The 18,441-nt window shown below is 47.9% G+C and overlaps 1 protein-coding gene across 1 annotated transcript in view; it reads left to right on the forward strand.

The window, feature by feature from the left end:
* The first annotated feature begins 3,178 nt into the window (after positions 1-3,178).
* Positions 3,179-18,441, forward strand: part of UPB1 (beta-ureidopropionase 1) — a 33,916-nt gene continuing 18,653 nt past the window's right edge. The window contains exons 1-3 of the mRNA XM_025982731.2: positions 3,179-3,411; positions 10,198-10,369; positions 12,816-12,903. Of these exons, the coding sequence (XP_025838516.1) occupies positions 3,308-3,411; positions 10,198-10,369; positions 12,816-12,903 (364 nt within the window). The 5' untranslated portion in view covers positions 3,179-3,307. The remainder of the gene's footprint in view (positions 3,412-10,197; positions 10,370-12,815; positions 12,904-18,441) is intronic.

Here is an 18,441-nt window from a genome sequence, read left to right on the forward strand (position 1 = left end):
ACATAACCACCGTATTGAAGTGTGGTATATCCTATTCTTCCTGTTCATGTTTGTATACACTCAAATGATTATATATCCATAAACCACACCATGTTGCCACAAAATGAGTTGGTCTTCAAAATAAGGAGGAGTCCCTCACTCTAGCATGCTTGCATGCAACTAAAACCTTTGGTGTTTGGCTGGGTATTTCAAAAAGAAACTAGGGCAGAGTTTAAAGTCTTTTTTAATAATTACCATAGGAGGATCTAGTGATGTGTCTTACTATTTAGAGTGAAAAATAAATTAAGCAAATATAAAAATTTAAATATGATTTTTTTAATCCTTTTTCAGTTAGCACTTCATATTTGTGAAACTCTGGTTTACAATGACCTAGTGTGAATGACCTGTCATTGAACAATAGGGAAAGATGGATTGAGCAATTTAACTAGTAATAATAGTTTCTACTTCTGCTTCAAGGTCCAGCTCAAATGTCACCACCTTAATGAATCTATCTTTGATCCCATCAAAATTAATTCCTTCAGTAGTCACTTATTGAGTGCCAGAGCCCCATAGATACAAAAGTAGATCAGATCCAGTTCCTGCCCAGGGCTCAGAAATAATTACACAATAGTTTTTGATAAATGCTCTAATAGAGGTATCCATAAAGGGTTAGTGAAATCTATACTTTTCCTGGAGCAACTGGAGAAGACATTACAGAGGAGGCGATATTTGAGCTGCATCTTGCAGATTGAGTAGGAATTCACATATAGAAGATAAAAGGTCATTCCAGGTAGGGAGACACTGAATGAGAGGGTTCAAAGGATGGTAAGGTATCAGTTTTAGAAAGACAACTAAGGATAGACATCAGAGATACAGGGATAAGTTAGATGCCTAACAACAATTCAAGCAGAAGATGACATGATTGTAGGCATGAGGTGGGAGGGGGAAAGATTTTAACAAAATTTAGGAGACAAATTTAGCAGAATTTGATGCTTCTTTGTATAAGGGAAAGAAAGAACATGGAGGAGCTGAGGATGACTCCCAAAGGCTTAGCAAAATGAGTGGGCAATAAGGCCATTAACTAAAATAGGAAATACCACACAGAAGGTGAGAACAGGCCTGGTGTGGGGGGGTGTCATTTCCCTGAGGCACTTGAGGTCACTTCGTTAGGTCTTAAACAATTTCCCTTTCTACGCCAGAAACCACCCCTTCCTCTGAATTCCGTAGCATAATGTGTACCTTTCCACATCAGATTATTTAAATAAATATTTACAAGTCTGTCCCTACCTTAAACCATGAAGAAAAACTACTAGGTTTTTTTTTAGATTTTATTTATTTATTTATTTATTTATTTATTTATTTATTTATTTATTTATGAGAGACACACAGAGTGAGGTAGAGACACAGGCAGAGGGAGAAGCAGGCTCCACACAGGGAGCCCGATGTGGGACTCGATCCCAGGACTCCAAGATCACACCCTGGGCTGAAGGCAGACGCTAAACCACTGAGCCACCCAGACATCCCAAACTACTAGCTCTTATTTTCTCTGTATTGTCCTTATCTCTGACCCTTATATACAAAAGCCCCTCAAAGTTTGCATTCTTGAAAAGGGAGCTCCAGGAGATACGAGACACTGTTAATATTTATCAAAACAATGGCCAAAACTTGTGAGTTATTGACTTCCATAAACTATCTAAAGCATCTAGTCTAGGGGATCCCTGGGTGGCTCAGCGGTTTGGCGCCTGCCTTTGGCCCAGGGTGCGATCCTGGAGTCCCGGGATCGAGTCCCACGTCGGGCTCCCGACATGGAGCCTGCTTCTCCCTCCTCCTGTGTCTCTGCCTCTTTCTCTCTCTCTCTGTGTCTATCATAAATAAAAATAAATAAATAAATCTTTTAAAAAAAATAAAGCATCTGGTCTATCTACGGTTCCTAATTTTAGATTCTTTTGTGCTCACCTTTTTTAATTTTTAAGTAGGCTCTACACGCAGTGGGGAGCCCGACACAGGGCTTGAACTGATGACCTGAAGACCAAGACCTGGGCTGAGCCAAGAAGTCAGAGGCTCAGACCAACTAAGCCACCGGGGCACCCCTGTCTTATCTTACTTGTAAGCAACCCTGCAAGGTAGCTGTAGTCCTGTTTCACAGATAAAGCAACCGAAGGCCAGGACAGAGGGCCAAGGGCGTCTGAACAACCTTCCCGAGGTCACAAGGTTTGCGAGTTGCCGAACCCAGACTTGGGCCCACTGGTTGAGCTGCTGTCCTGACTCAGTTGGGCGGACAAGCGGACCTTCTCTGGCTCTCGAGAGGGTAGCGGTCTCTGGATCTGCGGGGACTGAGAGAGGGGCCTCACCCCGTCACCTCCGCGACAGCCTAGAGCGCCCTCCTCAAGAAAGCGCCCACGCGGGCACACTCACAGCTGCGGGGGGGGCCCCCCCGCTGCCCCGAGACCCCGCCTCCGCGGTATTCGCCAAAGCACGTAGTGTCACTGGACCCTTTGCTCCAGCTCCGCCAGCTCAGGCCAAGAAGCCCGGGGTGCGCGCGCGGTCGGGCCTCCCAGCCCGGCCTCTGGGTGAGGGAGAGGCGGGAGGAGGGGAGGGGGAGGGGCGAGGGAGGTGGGGAAGGGCTATACGTTCTCACAGACGCTGGGTACTGCCGACGGTGGTGCGGCCACTGCCCTCGGGACACTAAAGCTCGTCCCGTACCTTCTTCCGCTGTCCTGTGCAGCGGGCCGGCTCGGCGAGCAGCTCCAGTTCCGCCGACCGGACACCGAGGGCGGAGGCCGCGGCAGGGAGAAGCCCCGCCCAGCGGCTGCGGCGGGAACGGGCCCCGCGAAGGTCCGACAGGACGCGGCAGGCATTTACCTCAGACCGCGCCGCTGCCTCCCGGAGGCCGCGCCCAGGCCTCCCTCACCGCCTCCAGGGTGCTCGGTCCCTCCCGACACCTCGGGCCAGGAACCGGACGGCGAGAGAAGGGGATAGGGCGCAGAGGGGGCCTCCAAAGGCCGCAGGCAGGGAGCGGCGGCAGCCGGGGGCCGGCTGCCAAGGCGCGAGGAAGGGGCGTGTCCTGGCGCATGCGGAAGGCGGGGCCAGGGGCGAGGGGCGGGCTAACCCGCGACGCCCTGGAACGCTGATTGGCTGCACAGCGTGGAGGCGTGAGGAGGGGGCGTGTCCTCACGTGAGCCTCCGGGGGGCCAAAGGTGTCTGGGTAGGGAGGAGGGCGTGTGCGCGGACCTTGTGGCCGGCTCCTCCTTCTCCTCTTACTGGGTGCAAAGGGTAGGCGGTGTTAGTCTGGACATCAGCCCCTCATCTGCGCTTGCGGACTCTGGCCATGGCGGGACCTGAGTGGGAGTCGCTGGAGCAGTGCTTGGAGAAGCACCTGCCACCCGCAGACTTGCGGGAGGTGAAACGCATTCTCTATGGCAAGGAAACCAGGTCTGGGGCCCAGAGGATGGGGGGTGGGGAGACCTTGGGGCCAGAGTGTGTGAGTCGGAGGAACCAGGGAGAAGGCTTTAGGATCTGAAGGGTTCTGTGGGAGCAATGAAGATCTGAGTTGGTAAGCAGAGGCCTTAGGATGTCTAGATGTGATGGCTCTGGGCCTCAGGGGTTGCACAATCCTCAAGTGACCCTTTACAAGCCACTTTGTCCCTAGTTGCCTAGAACCCAGAAAGGAAAAGCATCTGGAAGGAAAAGGACAGGTTTTTATTCTCTGTAGCTTTCTCTGTGGCCGCCAAGCTCTCCTTCCCTTCTTCCAGGGACCAGCTGCCTCCCCAGAGCCAGGCCTGTGCTCTAGGTGTCTGGGTTAGTGCCTCCAGCAAGTCTACTGATTGTCTAGGCCCAGCCCCTACTTCCTGCAGTGACTGGGCCTCTGGCAGATCCTTGGAGGTAGAGGCTAGCTGGATCTGGCTGGAGAAGGGACCTTTCCTGCTGGCAAGCCACAAGAGTTAGCTACCACAGTCAGTGCAAATGTTTTTCCACTCCCAGCCAGCTCTGTGCAATCACTAGGACTTTCTGAGGTTGGTGCACTGCTGGACACTGGGGATACAATGCTAGAGAATACTTTCGCTCTTGTTTCTCTTCAGTACACTTTTCTCCAAGCAACCAGAAGATGTAAATTATATCTTGTTGCTTCTTTGCTTAAAACTCTGAAGGATTCCCATGGTTCTGGTTTGGAAACCCAAACTCTGACCCAATGAGTTCCTGACTTAATGTCCTTCCACTTTCTTGCCTATTGGAGGACTCCCCATGAGCCGTCCCGTCCCCCTCCCCAAGGCTACTTCCTGACCTTGTGGCAGTAACCTTGAGGCAGGAAACTAACTGATCAACCTGAAACTCGAGGGTGTTGATTGGATCAGTGGTTCTCAGCCACTCCCTGTAGAGGAGTTATTGCAGAGAGGTCACATCTCAGATCTCAGAGAACATAAAGTGAACTTTACCATTCACTAGTGAACATAGCTAGTGGTAAAGGTAGAACAACTGCCTTTGGGAGGTAGGAGTGGTACAGAACTCTGTCGAAAAGGGCTCTTTACCCAAAGAGGGATTCCGGGGACTGGATGACCTTCAAGGTTCCTCCAGTGAAATAATATTTTCCACCACACTTGTCAAGAGGGAAGCCTCTGAGAGTTGAAGGTGTCTGCCATTATTTTTAAAGATTTTATTTATTTATTTATTCATGAGAGACAGAGAGAGAATGGCAGAGACACAGGCAGAGGGAGAAGCATGCTCCTTGCAGGGAGCATGACATGGGACTCAGTCCTGGGTCTCCAGGATCAAGCCCTGGGCTGAAAGTGGCACTAAACCACTGAGCCACCAGGGCTGCCCTGAAGGTGCGTTAAAGCAGAGGTCTCAGGTTGGGAACAGGTGTTTTTTTCTTTCTTTCTTTTTTTTTCTTTTTTTAAAAAAATGAAGTAGACATGTTCTTCTGGAAAAAGAAATGGAGAGAGTTTGTGGTGTCAAAGAGAGGTAAAGCGCAAGAGTCTTAGGACAAGGAAAATTTCTCATACAGGTGACTGGCTAGAGCACATTCTAAAAACTGGGATAAGGACTGCCTTGCAAAAGGGACCTTATGGAGCATTTGGATCTCTCTAGAGTGGGGAGGGATTATAATGGGCAGTAAAATGGGAGCCAGTATCTATTGGCCAGTAACAACTGGGCCTCATCCTAGGGCTGGCTTATAATAACTGTTCATGAAAGGTTCTCTTCCACTCAGCACTGAGGCCTTCCAGGCTTTACCTCGAGTGTATTATCTTCTATATTTGCTTAGTCCTTGCGATTGGGTGGGATTTGACTATGCACAGGATTGTGAACTGAAGATGGAAAATCATTGGTCATTTAAAAACTCTTTTCCCGCTTAAACCCTTGCTCATTCCTCATAGCCTGACTCGGACATGGTCAACTCTGTGATGGCCTGGTGGGACCCCTCAGCCCCTCCTCAGGCCTCCTGACTGCATTCCACACAAGACCACCTTCTCTCCCGATTCCTTGCTGAATCCATCCAAAGACGATGCTTAGTAAAAGTTTGCTAAGTGAATGAGCTGAATGGGGTTTTGCCTGGGCCAGGTAAATTAAATCCTCAAAGAACACGAACTCTCAACTTTAAGACAGCCAGAACGAAGAGGCATTTATTAATTCAGCAAACATTTATTGCATGTTTACTTTTGTCCTGAGCACGAGAAGTACAAGGATGAGTAAGCTCTGGCTCCCTCCCACCCTGAGGGGCTTTCCGCCTCTTGGTGGTTGTCCTACATGGTGAGAGAAGGATGCAAGGAGAGCTAGAGAGAGCGTATATATGTGGAGGTGGGGTTGGATCAGGAAGGTTTCCCAGGGGCACCATGCTTGGACTGCATCCTGAAGGAGATGGAGAAGTTGGTTTGGAGACAGGAAGGACACAGGTACTCCGAGTCAAGGCCCAGACACCAAGGAGCATGCTCATTTGGGGACTGCAGGTGTACAATGCTGTAAAGAGGAGGCAGAATTAGCCATGGTAGATCCAGGGGCTCTGTACACCATGCTAAGGCAGTGGGACCTGTCCTAATGGTAGTGGGAGCCTTTCAAGAATTTGAAAAGAGCAGGTGAAAGATGAGGCCTAAAGTAGAGTGCCTGGGGGCCAAGAGGAGGAAGGATTCCTCCCGAGGCCAAGGTCTTAGTAGGTCAGCAGGCAGTGTAGATAGCCAAACATAGCAAAGGAGGCGGATCATGCCAATTTCTGGCTTCAGTCAGGTGGCTGGTTCATTCATCTGACGGGGAGTAGCTTTGGGGAAATCTGATGAGTTGTATTGGGGATGCTGTTCAGTTTCCTAGGGCTGCTAGAACAAATTACCACACACTGGTGGCTTAAACCAAAAGAAATTTATTCTCACAGTCCTGAAGACAGGAAGTATAAAACCAAGGTGTCAGCAAGGCCACACTTCTCCAAAGGCTCTGGAAGAGAATCCTTCCTTGCCTTCTCTAGTTTCTGGTAGCTTCTGGCATCCCTTAGCTTGTGGCAGCATCACCCCAATCTCTGCCTCCAACAAAAGCAGGACCAAGGAAACCTCTGCCTCTCTGTCTTCATATGTCCTCCTTCTCTGCCCCCTGTCTCCTCTGGACATTTCTTATAAGAATACCTGTCTGGCAGTTTGGGTGGCTCAGTGTTTTTGTTTTTGTTTGTTTTTTTTTTGGCCCAGTGGTTTAGCACCACCTTCAGCCCAGGGCCTGATCCTGGAGACCCGGGATCAAGTCCCACATCGGGTTCCCTGCATCCCTGCATGGAGCCTGCTTCTCCCTCCGCCCGCCCCCCCCTCTGTCTCCCTCTGTCTCTCATGAATAAATAAATAAAATATTTAAAAAAAATACCTGTCACTGGGTTTAGGGCTTGCCTGGATAGTCCAGGGTGATATTATCTTGAGATCTTTAATTACATCTGCAAATATCCTTTTTCCAAATAAGGTCTCATTCACAGGTTGTGGGTATTAGGATGTGGATGTTATCTTTTGGGGGGGGGCCACTTTTCAGCCCACTACAGGGTCTATGCAGAGGTGGTCCTCATCAGGGGAGGCTGGGTTTGGGATTGTCCTCATTCCAGGTGGTAGAGTAGACGCAGAGTGGGACAGGCCCGAGGAGGGACTCAGGAGAACCTGATGTTAAAAGAATCAGAGGAAGTAGAGACTTTGCATGTTTCTCCAGAGTTGAGGAAGTAGGGATAGGGGGCCCTAGGGCAGATATCAAGGACACTGAGCAGGATAGGGACAGAGTGTTAGATGGTATAGGGAGGTCTAGAAGGATGAAAACAGGAGTGTGAGTCTCTCCCATTGCTAAAGAGGACCAGAGGCTAGTGGCAATTCGGCGTGGGGGAGTGGGCCCCAGGAAACGGGGCTGAGGAAGGTGAGGGAGGTGAGAGCTTTGGGGAAGCTCCCTACAAAGGGGAAGTGATGAGAGCAAGTGGTAACAAGAGGCACCTGTGGAGAGTGTCTTCTTTTTTTAATTAATTAATTAATTTATTTATTAATTTATTAATGGGAAAGACTCAAATAGCTTGTGAGAGAGAGGGAAAGCGAGCATGAGCAAGGGGAAGGGCAGAGGGAGAGGGAGAAGCAGACTCCCTGCTGAGGGCAGAGCCTGAGGCAGAGTTTGATCCCAGGACCCTGAAATCATGACCTGAGCCAAAGTCAGACAGGTAACTGACTGAGCCACCTAGGTACCCCTCAAATAGCTTTAATGGTGGATGTGGTAGGTCTGTAGGAAACAGGAAGAGATGTCCAAGCTATGCATATTGTTAAATAAAAAAGGCAAGTAAGGAGAAGAGCAGAATATACAGGACACCAATGTAGTTTACACACATATAGGAAAATATCGGAAAGCTACCTATAGCATTGTTCAGAGAGATTGTCTCAGGTTTGGAGCTGGAGCTTAGGGGTGGAATGGAGAAGGGAACTTAGTTTTCACTTGATATCCTTTTCACTGTTTGCATTGTTTCTCCCATGAGCATGTGTTTCTTTTGTAGCAAAGCTCTAGTTTAATTATTTAAAACACTGATAGTAAAGAGCTATTAGAGGGGAAAGATGAAGTAGTTCTAGAAGCTAGAAGTTGCAGAAGAGGCAGGAGCTGGGCTCCCTCAGGTGAGGCCTGCCTTGACCCTGGTTGGCAATGGATAGGGGCCAGGGGAGGGGCCCAGGAGAGTATATTGGGGCCAGAACAGGAAGTATGGGATTTCCTCCTTGATGTTAGAGGTGAGGCCATGAGGGGCTTTAGTAGCAGGATAAGGGGCGGAAGGGCAGAAGGCTGGCTATAGGAACCAAGGCAGGATTTCCAGCAGCATTGTGATTCATCTACTGGTCTCTGCCCACCTTCACTTCACCCCTCCAGGCCATGGCTGGTCTATGTCCTACCACATCCCTGTGCCAAGCCTTTAGTGGGCAAAGTGCTTTTTATGGGTTGGGGCTCGAGGGTCTGTCGGGTTCTCCAAGAGTAGACAAGACAGGACGTGGTGATAGACCAGCTAGATAACAGGAGGGTGGAGGTGATGAGACAACCTGAGGGTAGTTCTCTATATGTGAGGTTGGAGTGGCTTGGCCTGCACCAGGGGAATGAGTGTCCACAGGGAATGGGGTGGGGGAGGTGTGGAGGCAGCACTCAACTTAGTGACAAGGCAAGGAGGCTGCATGGCACATAATAATGGAGGCCATGGTGGTGGAAAGATGGGGAGAGCCCAACAGCTGTGGGCATTGGATGAGGAAGGACAGCCAGAGGCTGAGGAACATCTGTCATCCAGGTGACAGCTACAGGTAGGCTTGCAAAAGTGAGACAAGATCTCTTCTATCTGCTCTCTTCCTGGGATGAGACCCAGACTGAGGACAGGCCCACCAAGATGTGTCCCAAAGACAGCCTTGCTCCCCCGCCCAAGGGCCTGAGGGTAAATGGACACACAGAGAACTGTTCTCCTTCTTCCCCTGTCCCCCACAGTGACTTATCCTGGGGCTGAGTTCTATAGTAGGGGAGCCCTCCGCTTGAGGACAGGAGGACCGTGTCTGAGGCAGTCACGGCACAGGGAGGTGCGGTGTGGGCACTGCTGCTATTTCTAACCTGCTAAAGCGAACGGAACCCTGACTAGTTGAAAAGCAGGCTGATTGTCAGGGGTGGAACCGAACTTGGAGCTGTCAGGGCCGTCACATGGAAACCGCCTGGCAGGGGGCGGCAACAGGGGGGCTTGGGCTGACAGGGCTGTGATTTTGAAAGAAACGTCTTTAAGAAAGTGATTTAAAGTAGGAGAGAAATATTATTATTAGATAATGGCTGTCAGGTTATTTTTTGATGTGTTCTCTGAGTATTTCATAACCATCTTGCCCCTAGATGGTAAGGCCTTCCTGGCCAGAGGCCATGTCCCGTGCACGCGCCGGTTTCACCTCCGCGCATGGCACACAACCAGCACCGGGAGGCATTTCCTGTTTGGCCAGTGGTCACGTAGGTGGAAGGTTTTATAAATAATCCATTTGCCTTTGTTAATAAACCACAAAACAGGATGAGTGCCTACATCTTTGGCCTGGACACCTGCCTGGACACCTGAGGCTCACCAAGCGCCCCCCCACCTCCCGCCCCACCAGCACCAGGCATGGGACTGCCCCTGGCTGGGAGCAGCAGCAGGACAGGGAGGTGGGGCTCACCAGAGACTTGTAACCCTGAGTGGCAAATGGTCACAGGACCCCCCCCCTCCCGCCATGCTTCAGTCCGGGCCCCTCCACCCAGCCGTCTCCTAAGCCCTGTTCTCAGCAGTAGCAGTGCCTCTGTCTGTGGCAGCCTGCCCCACCCCCCAAGCTCAGCAGAGCCCTCTGATTCTAGTCCACAAGCATTTTTGGGAATCCATTGCCTCTCTTCTTCTCTGCTGACTGCTGAGACTTACATCTCCACCCTGAGGTCTGCAGCTCTAAAACATCAACCTTTTGGCCAGTCACCCTGCAGCCCCTTCCACTGCTCCCCGACTTGGCCAGGCCTGACCACAGCGCCTCCCTGGTGAAGTCCACGCTCAGTGTAGTGTCCATTCTTATCACCAGGCAGGGCCCTCCCTCCTCCTGGCCCCAGCTCTAGCTTCCCACGACTGGGTCTTGGCACTGGGCTGCTCTGTGTGCCTTCTTGCCAGATGCCCCCACCTCTTCTCTACCTGATAGATGACTATCAGGGCGGTTGGAGGGGAATTTTAAATTTAGCGGATCTCATGCAAATTGTTTCCCTTCTTTCCTGCCCATTTAGGAAGCTTGATCTGCCCAGCAGGGCTTTTGAAGCCGCCTTGGAAGGGGACTTTGAGCTACAGGGATATGCCTTTGAGGCAGCAGAGGAGCAGCTGAGGCCACCTCGGACTGTGCGTGTGGGACTTGTTCAGAACAAAACTCCCCTGCCTGCAGATGCCCCTGTGGCAAAACAGGTGCAGCCTCTTTTAACCATAAATACGTAACCAGAGCCTTTGGCCCACTCTGTGTTTTGAACACATCCACAGTCCCTGGGTGGCCACTCACTACAGGTCCATAGGCACTATGAGTGGCCACCTAGATGCTTCTGCCCTCACCACTCCCTTCCCTGCAAGCTTACATCTCCGGCTCCTCTTTCTCTTCTGGCTCCTACCCTCTCTCTGCCTGCCTTTCACTCCTCACTGTTTTTTCCATCTTCCCCTCCACATCCTCTCCTGCGATTGATCTGAAGTTCCACTTATCAGTTGGGAGGGTGCCCTTTTGTCTGCCTCAGGCTCTCTCTGGAACTCTCTCTCTCTCAGCCTTTTGCCAGAAAGGTACCTGCCAGCATACACCAGTCAGGACCCATCTGTCCATCCGTGATCCTGAGGGTGGGGACTCACTAAACCCAGATGTCTATCAGCTGATGGTGCCTCAGGGTGACAGGAATATGATATGCATTTCCTTATGACCTTACGGTTAATATAAATGTGACAGCATCTTGTATGTCCCTAAAGAAATATGTTGTCACAGACACAAGTGATTTGTTATATACACTTCTTCACAGCATTCCTCCAGCTGCTCAAACTTTTAAGACTTTCTCTGCAAAGGTTTCCTGGGGATACAGCATGCCCCAGAACTCCTAAGGATTCTCAAGAAAAGGTCAATTGGATTCCAAGGCCGGTTCTGCATCATCTTTCACTTTGGTCCTTCTGCTTTTGTTGGATTAAAAGATCTCTGGTTTCTCGGTTCACTTTTTGTCTCTGGATTGGCTGACTGAATGTTTCCTCAACCATCCCAGATTGTCAGGGGGCAGAGACACTGTTCTCACCCCCATGGCACCTACCTAGGAGCACACTTCACACCCTGTCAGGACCTAGCAAATATCCATGGAGTCTTGGTGTGCGGTCTCACAGGGGAGAGACAGCATCCTAAAGAGTGGGTGCTGTCTGGGTTTATCAACCTGGTTCTTCTGGTCTTTCTTTGAACAAACACTTGTGAACATCTCCTGGGAGCCAGACATTGTGCTGAGGACACCGAAGAAGATGAAGACACTCTCCTCCTGCCCCTAAGGAGCTTGTGGGCTGATGGGTGCATAGTGCACAACCACACACCAAGAGTCCATGGATATTTGCTAGGTCCTGACAGGGTATGAAGTGTGCTCCTAGGTAGGTGCCATGGGGGTGAGAACAGTGTCTCTGCCCCCTGACAATCTGGGATGGTTGAGGAAACATTCACAGTCAGCCAATCCAGAGACAAAAAGTGAACTGAGAAACCAGAGATCTTTTAATCCAACAAAAGCAGAAGGACCAAAGTGAAAGATGATGCAGAACCGGCCTTGGAATCCAATTGACCTTTTCTTGAGAATCCTTAGGAGTTCTGGGACATGCTGTATCCCCAGGAAACCTTTGCAGAGAAAGTCTTAAAAGTTTGAGCAGCTGGAGGAATGCTGTGAAGAAGTGTATACAACAAATGGTGGTGGAGGAGCACAGCAGCACAACAGGACCAGTGCCATCGTGGGGACCCACAGGGGAGTGTTGAGGCACCTCTTGATGCTCAGCCCTTTGCTGGGAAAGTCACTCCTCTGTGGGTGACACATGATATGAATAACACATCCAGGGAAGATTAGGTGGGGTGGGGAAGTACATTCCTGATGGAGGACACACCTGGAAAATGGGATCTAGTCATTGAATGATAAACACACAGGAAAAAAAAAAAAGATAAGAAATACATAGGAAAATGGAAGTGGCGAGACAAGTCATGCCAGAAGCCTTGAGATCAGACAGTAGAAAGTGGACTATGTCCTGAGGCAAAAGGAGCAGTTAGCCCAGGGGATGGCCAAGATGTGCACTGGGTGTGGGCCCCTCTTACAGGAAATAGCCAATAAGCTATGCATTCCTCTGAGCAACTCCTTGGAGTAGATGGTGCTCTCCCCATTCTCCAGGTGATGAAACTGAAGCTCTGAAAGGCAACATCGAGTGTGTGGGACCCTAGAGCCTCTGTACTTCCACCTTTTATTTTATTTTTTTTATTTTTATTTATTTTTTTGTTTTTTGTATTTATGTATCTATTTAGAGCAGGAGAAGGGGAGGGGCGGGGGGACTCTCAAGCAGACTCCCCAATGAGCACAGAACAGAGCCTGATGCAGGGGCTAATCCCACAACTCTGAAATCATGACCTAGGCCAAAAATCAAGAGTCAGACGCTCAGTGAGCCACCCAGGCACCCCATGCACCTCCACCTTTGACTGTAGCAGATTTTGGAGTTAATGAGAGCAGGATATATCAGAACCTCCCCACTCTACTCATCCTGTTGCAGCTGCCTAGGTGGGGGGTTGTTGCCCAAATATGGGGCTGAGTTCTGAAACTGATCTCAACCAATAGAAGAAAATGGGTTCTAATCCTTGCTTTTTGAATTTGGCCAGGTCACTGCTCTTCATAGACGCATAGAAGCCATCGTAGAGGTGGCTGCAGTGTGCGGAGTGAACATCATCTGTTTCCAGGAAGCATGGAGTAAGTCTCTCTTGGGGTGCTTTCTCTGCTGCCTTCAGACAATAGTGTATTATCTCCATGTCACCCAGAGGACTACTTGGTTTTAAAAAATCTTCCCTTCTCTCATCTATAGAAAGATTCTTTTGTCAACTACATCAGAAAGTCAGGAATCCTGGCTTCCATGTACCCCAGTCTCATCTGGTCCTGCCAGTTCTTCCTCCGAAATTGTTCTGAACCCATTCAGCTTTTCCTCCCCATCTTCTAACCACTGCCCTGGTCTAAGGCACCATCAGCTCACGCCTTGGCTTCTGTAATTGCTTCCAGTACTTCAGCCCCTTCTAACTGGTTCATCACACCTTCTAGCAAAGATCTTTACAAAACTCAACTCTGTACTGCTTAGTCTCTTCCTTCCCCCACCTCTGCAGCCTCATCTCTGCTGAGCTCTGCCCTAACCTCCCTGATCCTTCACTCCCCTACAGCACCCACTCCCTCCTTCCAGGCCACAGTGCAGCAGCTGCTCCCTCTGCCTGCCTGGCCTTCATCCCTCTTCTGCTTTCCTTGCCTTTTAGACCCTGTCCAACCTTCGCACAGAAGCTGAGAGCCCACCTCCCTATCTAAAATTTCCCTGTTACATACTGCTGGTACCATATACCTTTATTTAATTTTTATCCAAGTTATACATGCTCATGGTTGGGAGTCTAATGGTCTGCAAGGTCTTTTACCAAAAACTAGCTATCCTCCTTCCCAGAGGCAACTACTTTCTACTCTTAGTTGGTTCTTTGAGAATCTGACTTTGTGTTGCTGCTTCCTGATTTTTCAGTTTTGCACCATCTGTTAACTTCCTCCTATGGAAGAAGACAGCATTGGTCCCTTCCTCCTCTATCTGCTCTCTTACACATACCCTTCCTATCCTCCATCCATTCTCTGCCAAGCCATTTTGTAGATTTAGATTTCTTTTCCTGAATCACTTTCTCTTTTCCCCAGAATTTGCTTTGTTTTCTGCACACCTACCCCAAATTCTATCCTAAACTTCCTTCCAGCTTCCTCAATCTTCACATATTTAGACATGTGAAGCTGTCTGTTGATTCCATCTCCTTTTTTTTAATTGTTGAGTTTTTATTTTAATTCTAGTTAGCTAACATACAGTGTTATGTTCATTTCAGGTGTACAATATAGTGATTCAGCAGTTCCATATATCACCTGGTGCTCATCACAACAAGTGCATTCCTTAATTGCCATCACCTGTTTCCACCATACCCTCCCCCCCCTCCCCATGCTGGTTCCATCTCCTTGAAGGAATATGTTCCCAGAGCTTTCTGACTGCTCTAATCTGAATTAGTTGCCCCCTCTGCTGGCTGCCCGGCTGTCATCCTGGGATTTCCCTTCACCATCATGCTGGGGAGTTCCTTTGTCTTGTTCTTGTGTTTCTCCTATCCCACATCTTCCTCTTTCTTCATTTTCTCCCTCTTTTTGGTTGAGTAGTGTTCTGAGAAAACACATAGGAGGTAACCTTGTGGAGACCTTGCATATCTGAACATATGTTTCTCCTAAAACTAGCTTGATAGTTTAGTTGGGTATTGAATTCTAGGTTAGAAATAATTTGCTTTCAGAAGTTTAAACACATTGCTCCAGTTTCTCTTGGCTTTGTGTGTTGTTGACTAGTAGCCATTTTGACTGATGACCCACTCCCTATGATCTGTTTATTTTTCTCTAGTAGGTTATAGAATTTTCTCTTTTCTAATGCTTTGGAGTTTCATAATGATATGCCATCGTGTGTATCTATTTTATTTTTTCATTAAGTTATCAAATATTTATTGAGCACCTACTATATGCTAGGTGTCACCATAGGTACTTGAGATACAGCAGCAAGCCAAAAAGACAGACATTTCTGCCCCTAGAGGTGTCTTCTCATGGGGAATGGGGAGACAGTACATAATATGTATGTATTTTAATCCATTATTCTAGGAACTCAACGGGTTCTTCTAGGCTAGAAATGTGGGTCCTTCAGATCTACTATTCATTAGTGATTTTCTCCTCTTTTTTCTTTCTTTTTTTCCTGTTACTTCTACTATTATAATGTTAGAACTCTGGACTAGGTCCCTAATTTTCTTAAGTATTTCCTCCTATTTTTCATCTTTGTCTTTTTGCTCAGTTTTCTGATAGATTTTATCTAATTTGCCATTCATCCTTTTGTTTCTGCTGTCATACTTTGAATTTACAAGAGTTCTTTTGGTCTGAAAGCTCCTGTTTTATGACATCTTGTTCCTATAATTGCAATACTTTCTCTTGTCTCTGAGGATGTTATGTAGCATTTTTTCCCCTCCTTCTTTGTTTCGTACTTACTCCAAATTGGTCTTTTATCCCCAGATGAATTGGGAGTTAAAAAACTGCAAGCTCTGAGTTTGTGGGAAGGGCTCCTCCCCATTGAGCTTCATGATAGGATGACTTGGTTTAGCTGTTTATTAGCTAATCCCCCATAGTAGTATCTTTGGGTCATTCTCTTCAGGCTGGCCAGAGTCCCCAGAGAAGATTCTTCTTATCTCTTGCCAAGAAGAGAAAGAGGATAGGGGTCCAGTGTGCCAATGTTTACTGAATCCCTGTTTTTCATCTTCATCTGTCCTGGCTTCCCCAAGGCCAGAGGCATTCTGTTTAAGCACCTCCAGGGAAAGAGCCTCTAGCCTTCTGCTGAGGTGGGAGAGAACTCATGCCAGCCTTGTGCAGGGAGGAGGGATCTGGGTTTCCAACTGCTTCTTAAGCAGATTTCTGACCAATTTTTGTTTGTCACCCCTTCCTGCTTCCCCACCTTCAGAGCTACGTAGTGCTTCTTACTCCTAAACTCTCCAGGGGTGGGCAGCAGCCCAGGATGTGATCCTGGGGATTCAGGATCGAGTCCCGCATCAGGCTCCCTGCATGGAGCCTGCTTCTCCCTCTGCCTGTGTCTCTGCCTCTCTCTCTCTCTCTCTCTCTGTGTGTCTGTCATGAATAAATAAAATCTAAAAAAAAAAAAAAAAAACTTTCCAGGGGTATGTGGTGGAGAGCAAGGTGTTTCCCAGCTTCCTCTACTGTTGGGAGCCTGAATTTTCTGAGCCTATCACAATATCTACCCTCATCCTTCAGCTCTCCAACCTCTTGTGTTTTGTTGCTCTTGCCCTTATCTCTGTGCTTCATCCTCCTGGGTTTGTACCTTTGCCTAAAAATCCCTTTATTGGACAGCCCAGGTGGCTCAGGGTGGCTCAGCAGTTTAGCACCGCCTTCAGCCTAGGGCCTGATCCTGGAGACCTGGGATGGAGTCCCACGCCAGGCTCCCTGCATGGAGCCTGTTTCTCCCTTGGCCTGTGTCTCTGCCTCTCTCTCTCTCTCTCTCTATCTCTGTGTCTCTCATGAATAAATAAATAAATAAATCTTTTAAAAAATCCCCTTATTGTTATTTGGTGCAGTTGCAAAAAAGAGCAAAGGTGTGCCTCCAATTTGCCATCTGAACTCAGAAGTTCATTTCATTTTTCATGTTCATGATTACTTATACTTTCACTCGTTTGGGCAACACTTTTGATTTGTCTGCCTCCTCCATTAGACCACAAACTCCATGGGGTCATTGTCTACATAGTGTTAGTTTATTTTTCCAATTCTAATTACCACCCCTATTTTTTTTTACCACCCCTATTTTTTAACGTTAAAAAGATTTAATTGTGGAAAAAAAAATATAACATAATGATCACTTTAACCATTGGTAAATGTACAATTCAGTGATATAAAACGCATTCACAAAGTTGTATAACCACTATCTATGCCCAAGACTTTTTCAGTATCTCCAACAAAAAATCTGTACTCAATTAATAAATACCCCTTTATCCTGTACCTCTGATAACCTCTATTTTACTTTCTGTCTCTATGAATTTGATTACTCTAGGAACCTCATGTAAGTGGAATCATATAGTATATGTCTTTTTGTGACTGGGTTATTTCACTTTAGGATAATGTTTTCAAGGTCCATCCTGCTGTGGCATATGTCAGAATGCCTTTCCTTTTTAAGGCTGCATAATATTTTACTGTAGACCACATTTTGTCTATCCATTCCCCCCACCCCTGTTTTGTCTTTAAAAAAATTTATTTATTTACTTGAGAGAGAGAGTGTGCACAAGCAAGGGGAGGTATGGAGAGAGAGAGAGAGAATCTCAAGCAGACTCCCCATTGAGTGGGAAGCCTGACACAGGGCTCCATCCCAAAACCCTGAGATCATGACGTGAGCTGAAATCCAGAGGCTGACACTTGACCGATTGAACCACTCAGGCTCGGTTTTATCTTTAAATGTTTTATCGTTAATGAACAGTCCCTGCTACATGACAGACAAAATGTTTATGGTGGTTTAAGCAACTTCTTCCTTTTTTTGGATCTGGAAAGCTCTCTCATCCATTAAGACCTAGCACAGACTTCCCCTTCTTTGGGGGACCCTGGGAACTCCCCTGCATAAAACTGAGCACTCTGATACTGTGCAGCCACTCAAGGTTATAATTCAGTCCCCCCATCTAGGCTAGCAGCTCCTGAGGGCTGGGCTAGGTCTAAATTTAAAGCTTGACTCCTGGAGTGTTGGTTCAATAAATAGAGAATCCTCTTCCCCTCTAATCTGAAAGCTGTAGTTGGACTTTGCAGCCAGCCTCCCCCAACCTCCATTCCACATTCTTCTTTGGAAAGTTTGTTTACAATGGTTAGGTAAATAGGAAAAGAAGCCATTAAAATGGAAATAGAGAAACTTGGAGGGTTTAGCAACCTGAAATGAAGTCAGAAAGGGAGGTTTTATTCTCTTGGGTACATGAGTCTTTCCTAATGTGTTGAAAGCTGAGAATAAATGGTCATTAAGGATCTTTTTGTCATTAACAGCTTTTTTTGTTGACTTCCTTAAAATAGTTCATCCCTCTTTCCTGAAGGCAAGCCTGGAGAGTCTTGAGCCTGGTACCAAGGCTCCTGGGGCTGTTGTTGGCAGAACTGTGGTGGCCAAGGTGGTGGTGGTACCATTGGTAGCCTCTTCACACTGGTGCCATCTTAGAACCAGCCATCCTACAACTGAAAGGAATTGGGAGACTGATTTTTTTCATCTTCCTTCTCTGTGAAATGAAGAGAGTCTCCCCTATTTCAGAAAGATATGGGGACCAGCTGCCTATTACTGGGCCCATGACCCATGTTTGGGAAAGGCTGGCTATAATTAGTAGCCCCAAACAGGCCACCTGCCCCCACTTAAGACACTTGCCATTCACATCACACTGCTTCCTCCAAACCCTCCCTGCAGGTTTCTCATTTCTGAGTGATGTGAACCATAGCAAGCATCTGGAAACTTCCAGGAGGCTAATCCTCCTGAAAGGAATGGACTTAGGTCGTTGGAAGGAGGAAGGTCTAAAGAGTGTACAGAATTGGTCCAAAAAAAGAATTCAGTACTCCAAAGCAAGAAGAAAAAACCAAACAGCTCACTAGGAAATGGGCAAAGAATAGGAACAAGATTGCTTCAAGGATGAACCCAGAAAGGCCAGTGACCATGTGGCAAGGTGCTTCACCCACAGGTGATAATCT

The sequence above is a fragment of the Vulpes vulpes genome, chromosome 10 (assembly GCF_048418805.1).
Source record: "Vulpes vulpes isolate BD-2025 chromosome 10, VulVul3, whole genome shotgun sequence".
Classification (NCBI taxonomy): Eukaryota; Metazoa; Chordata; class Mammalia; order Carnivora; family Canidae; genus Vulpes; species Vulpes vulpes.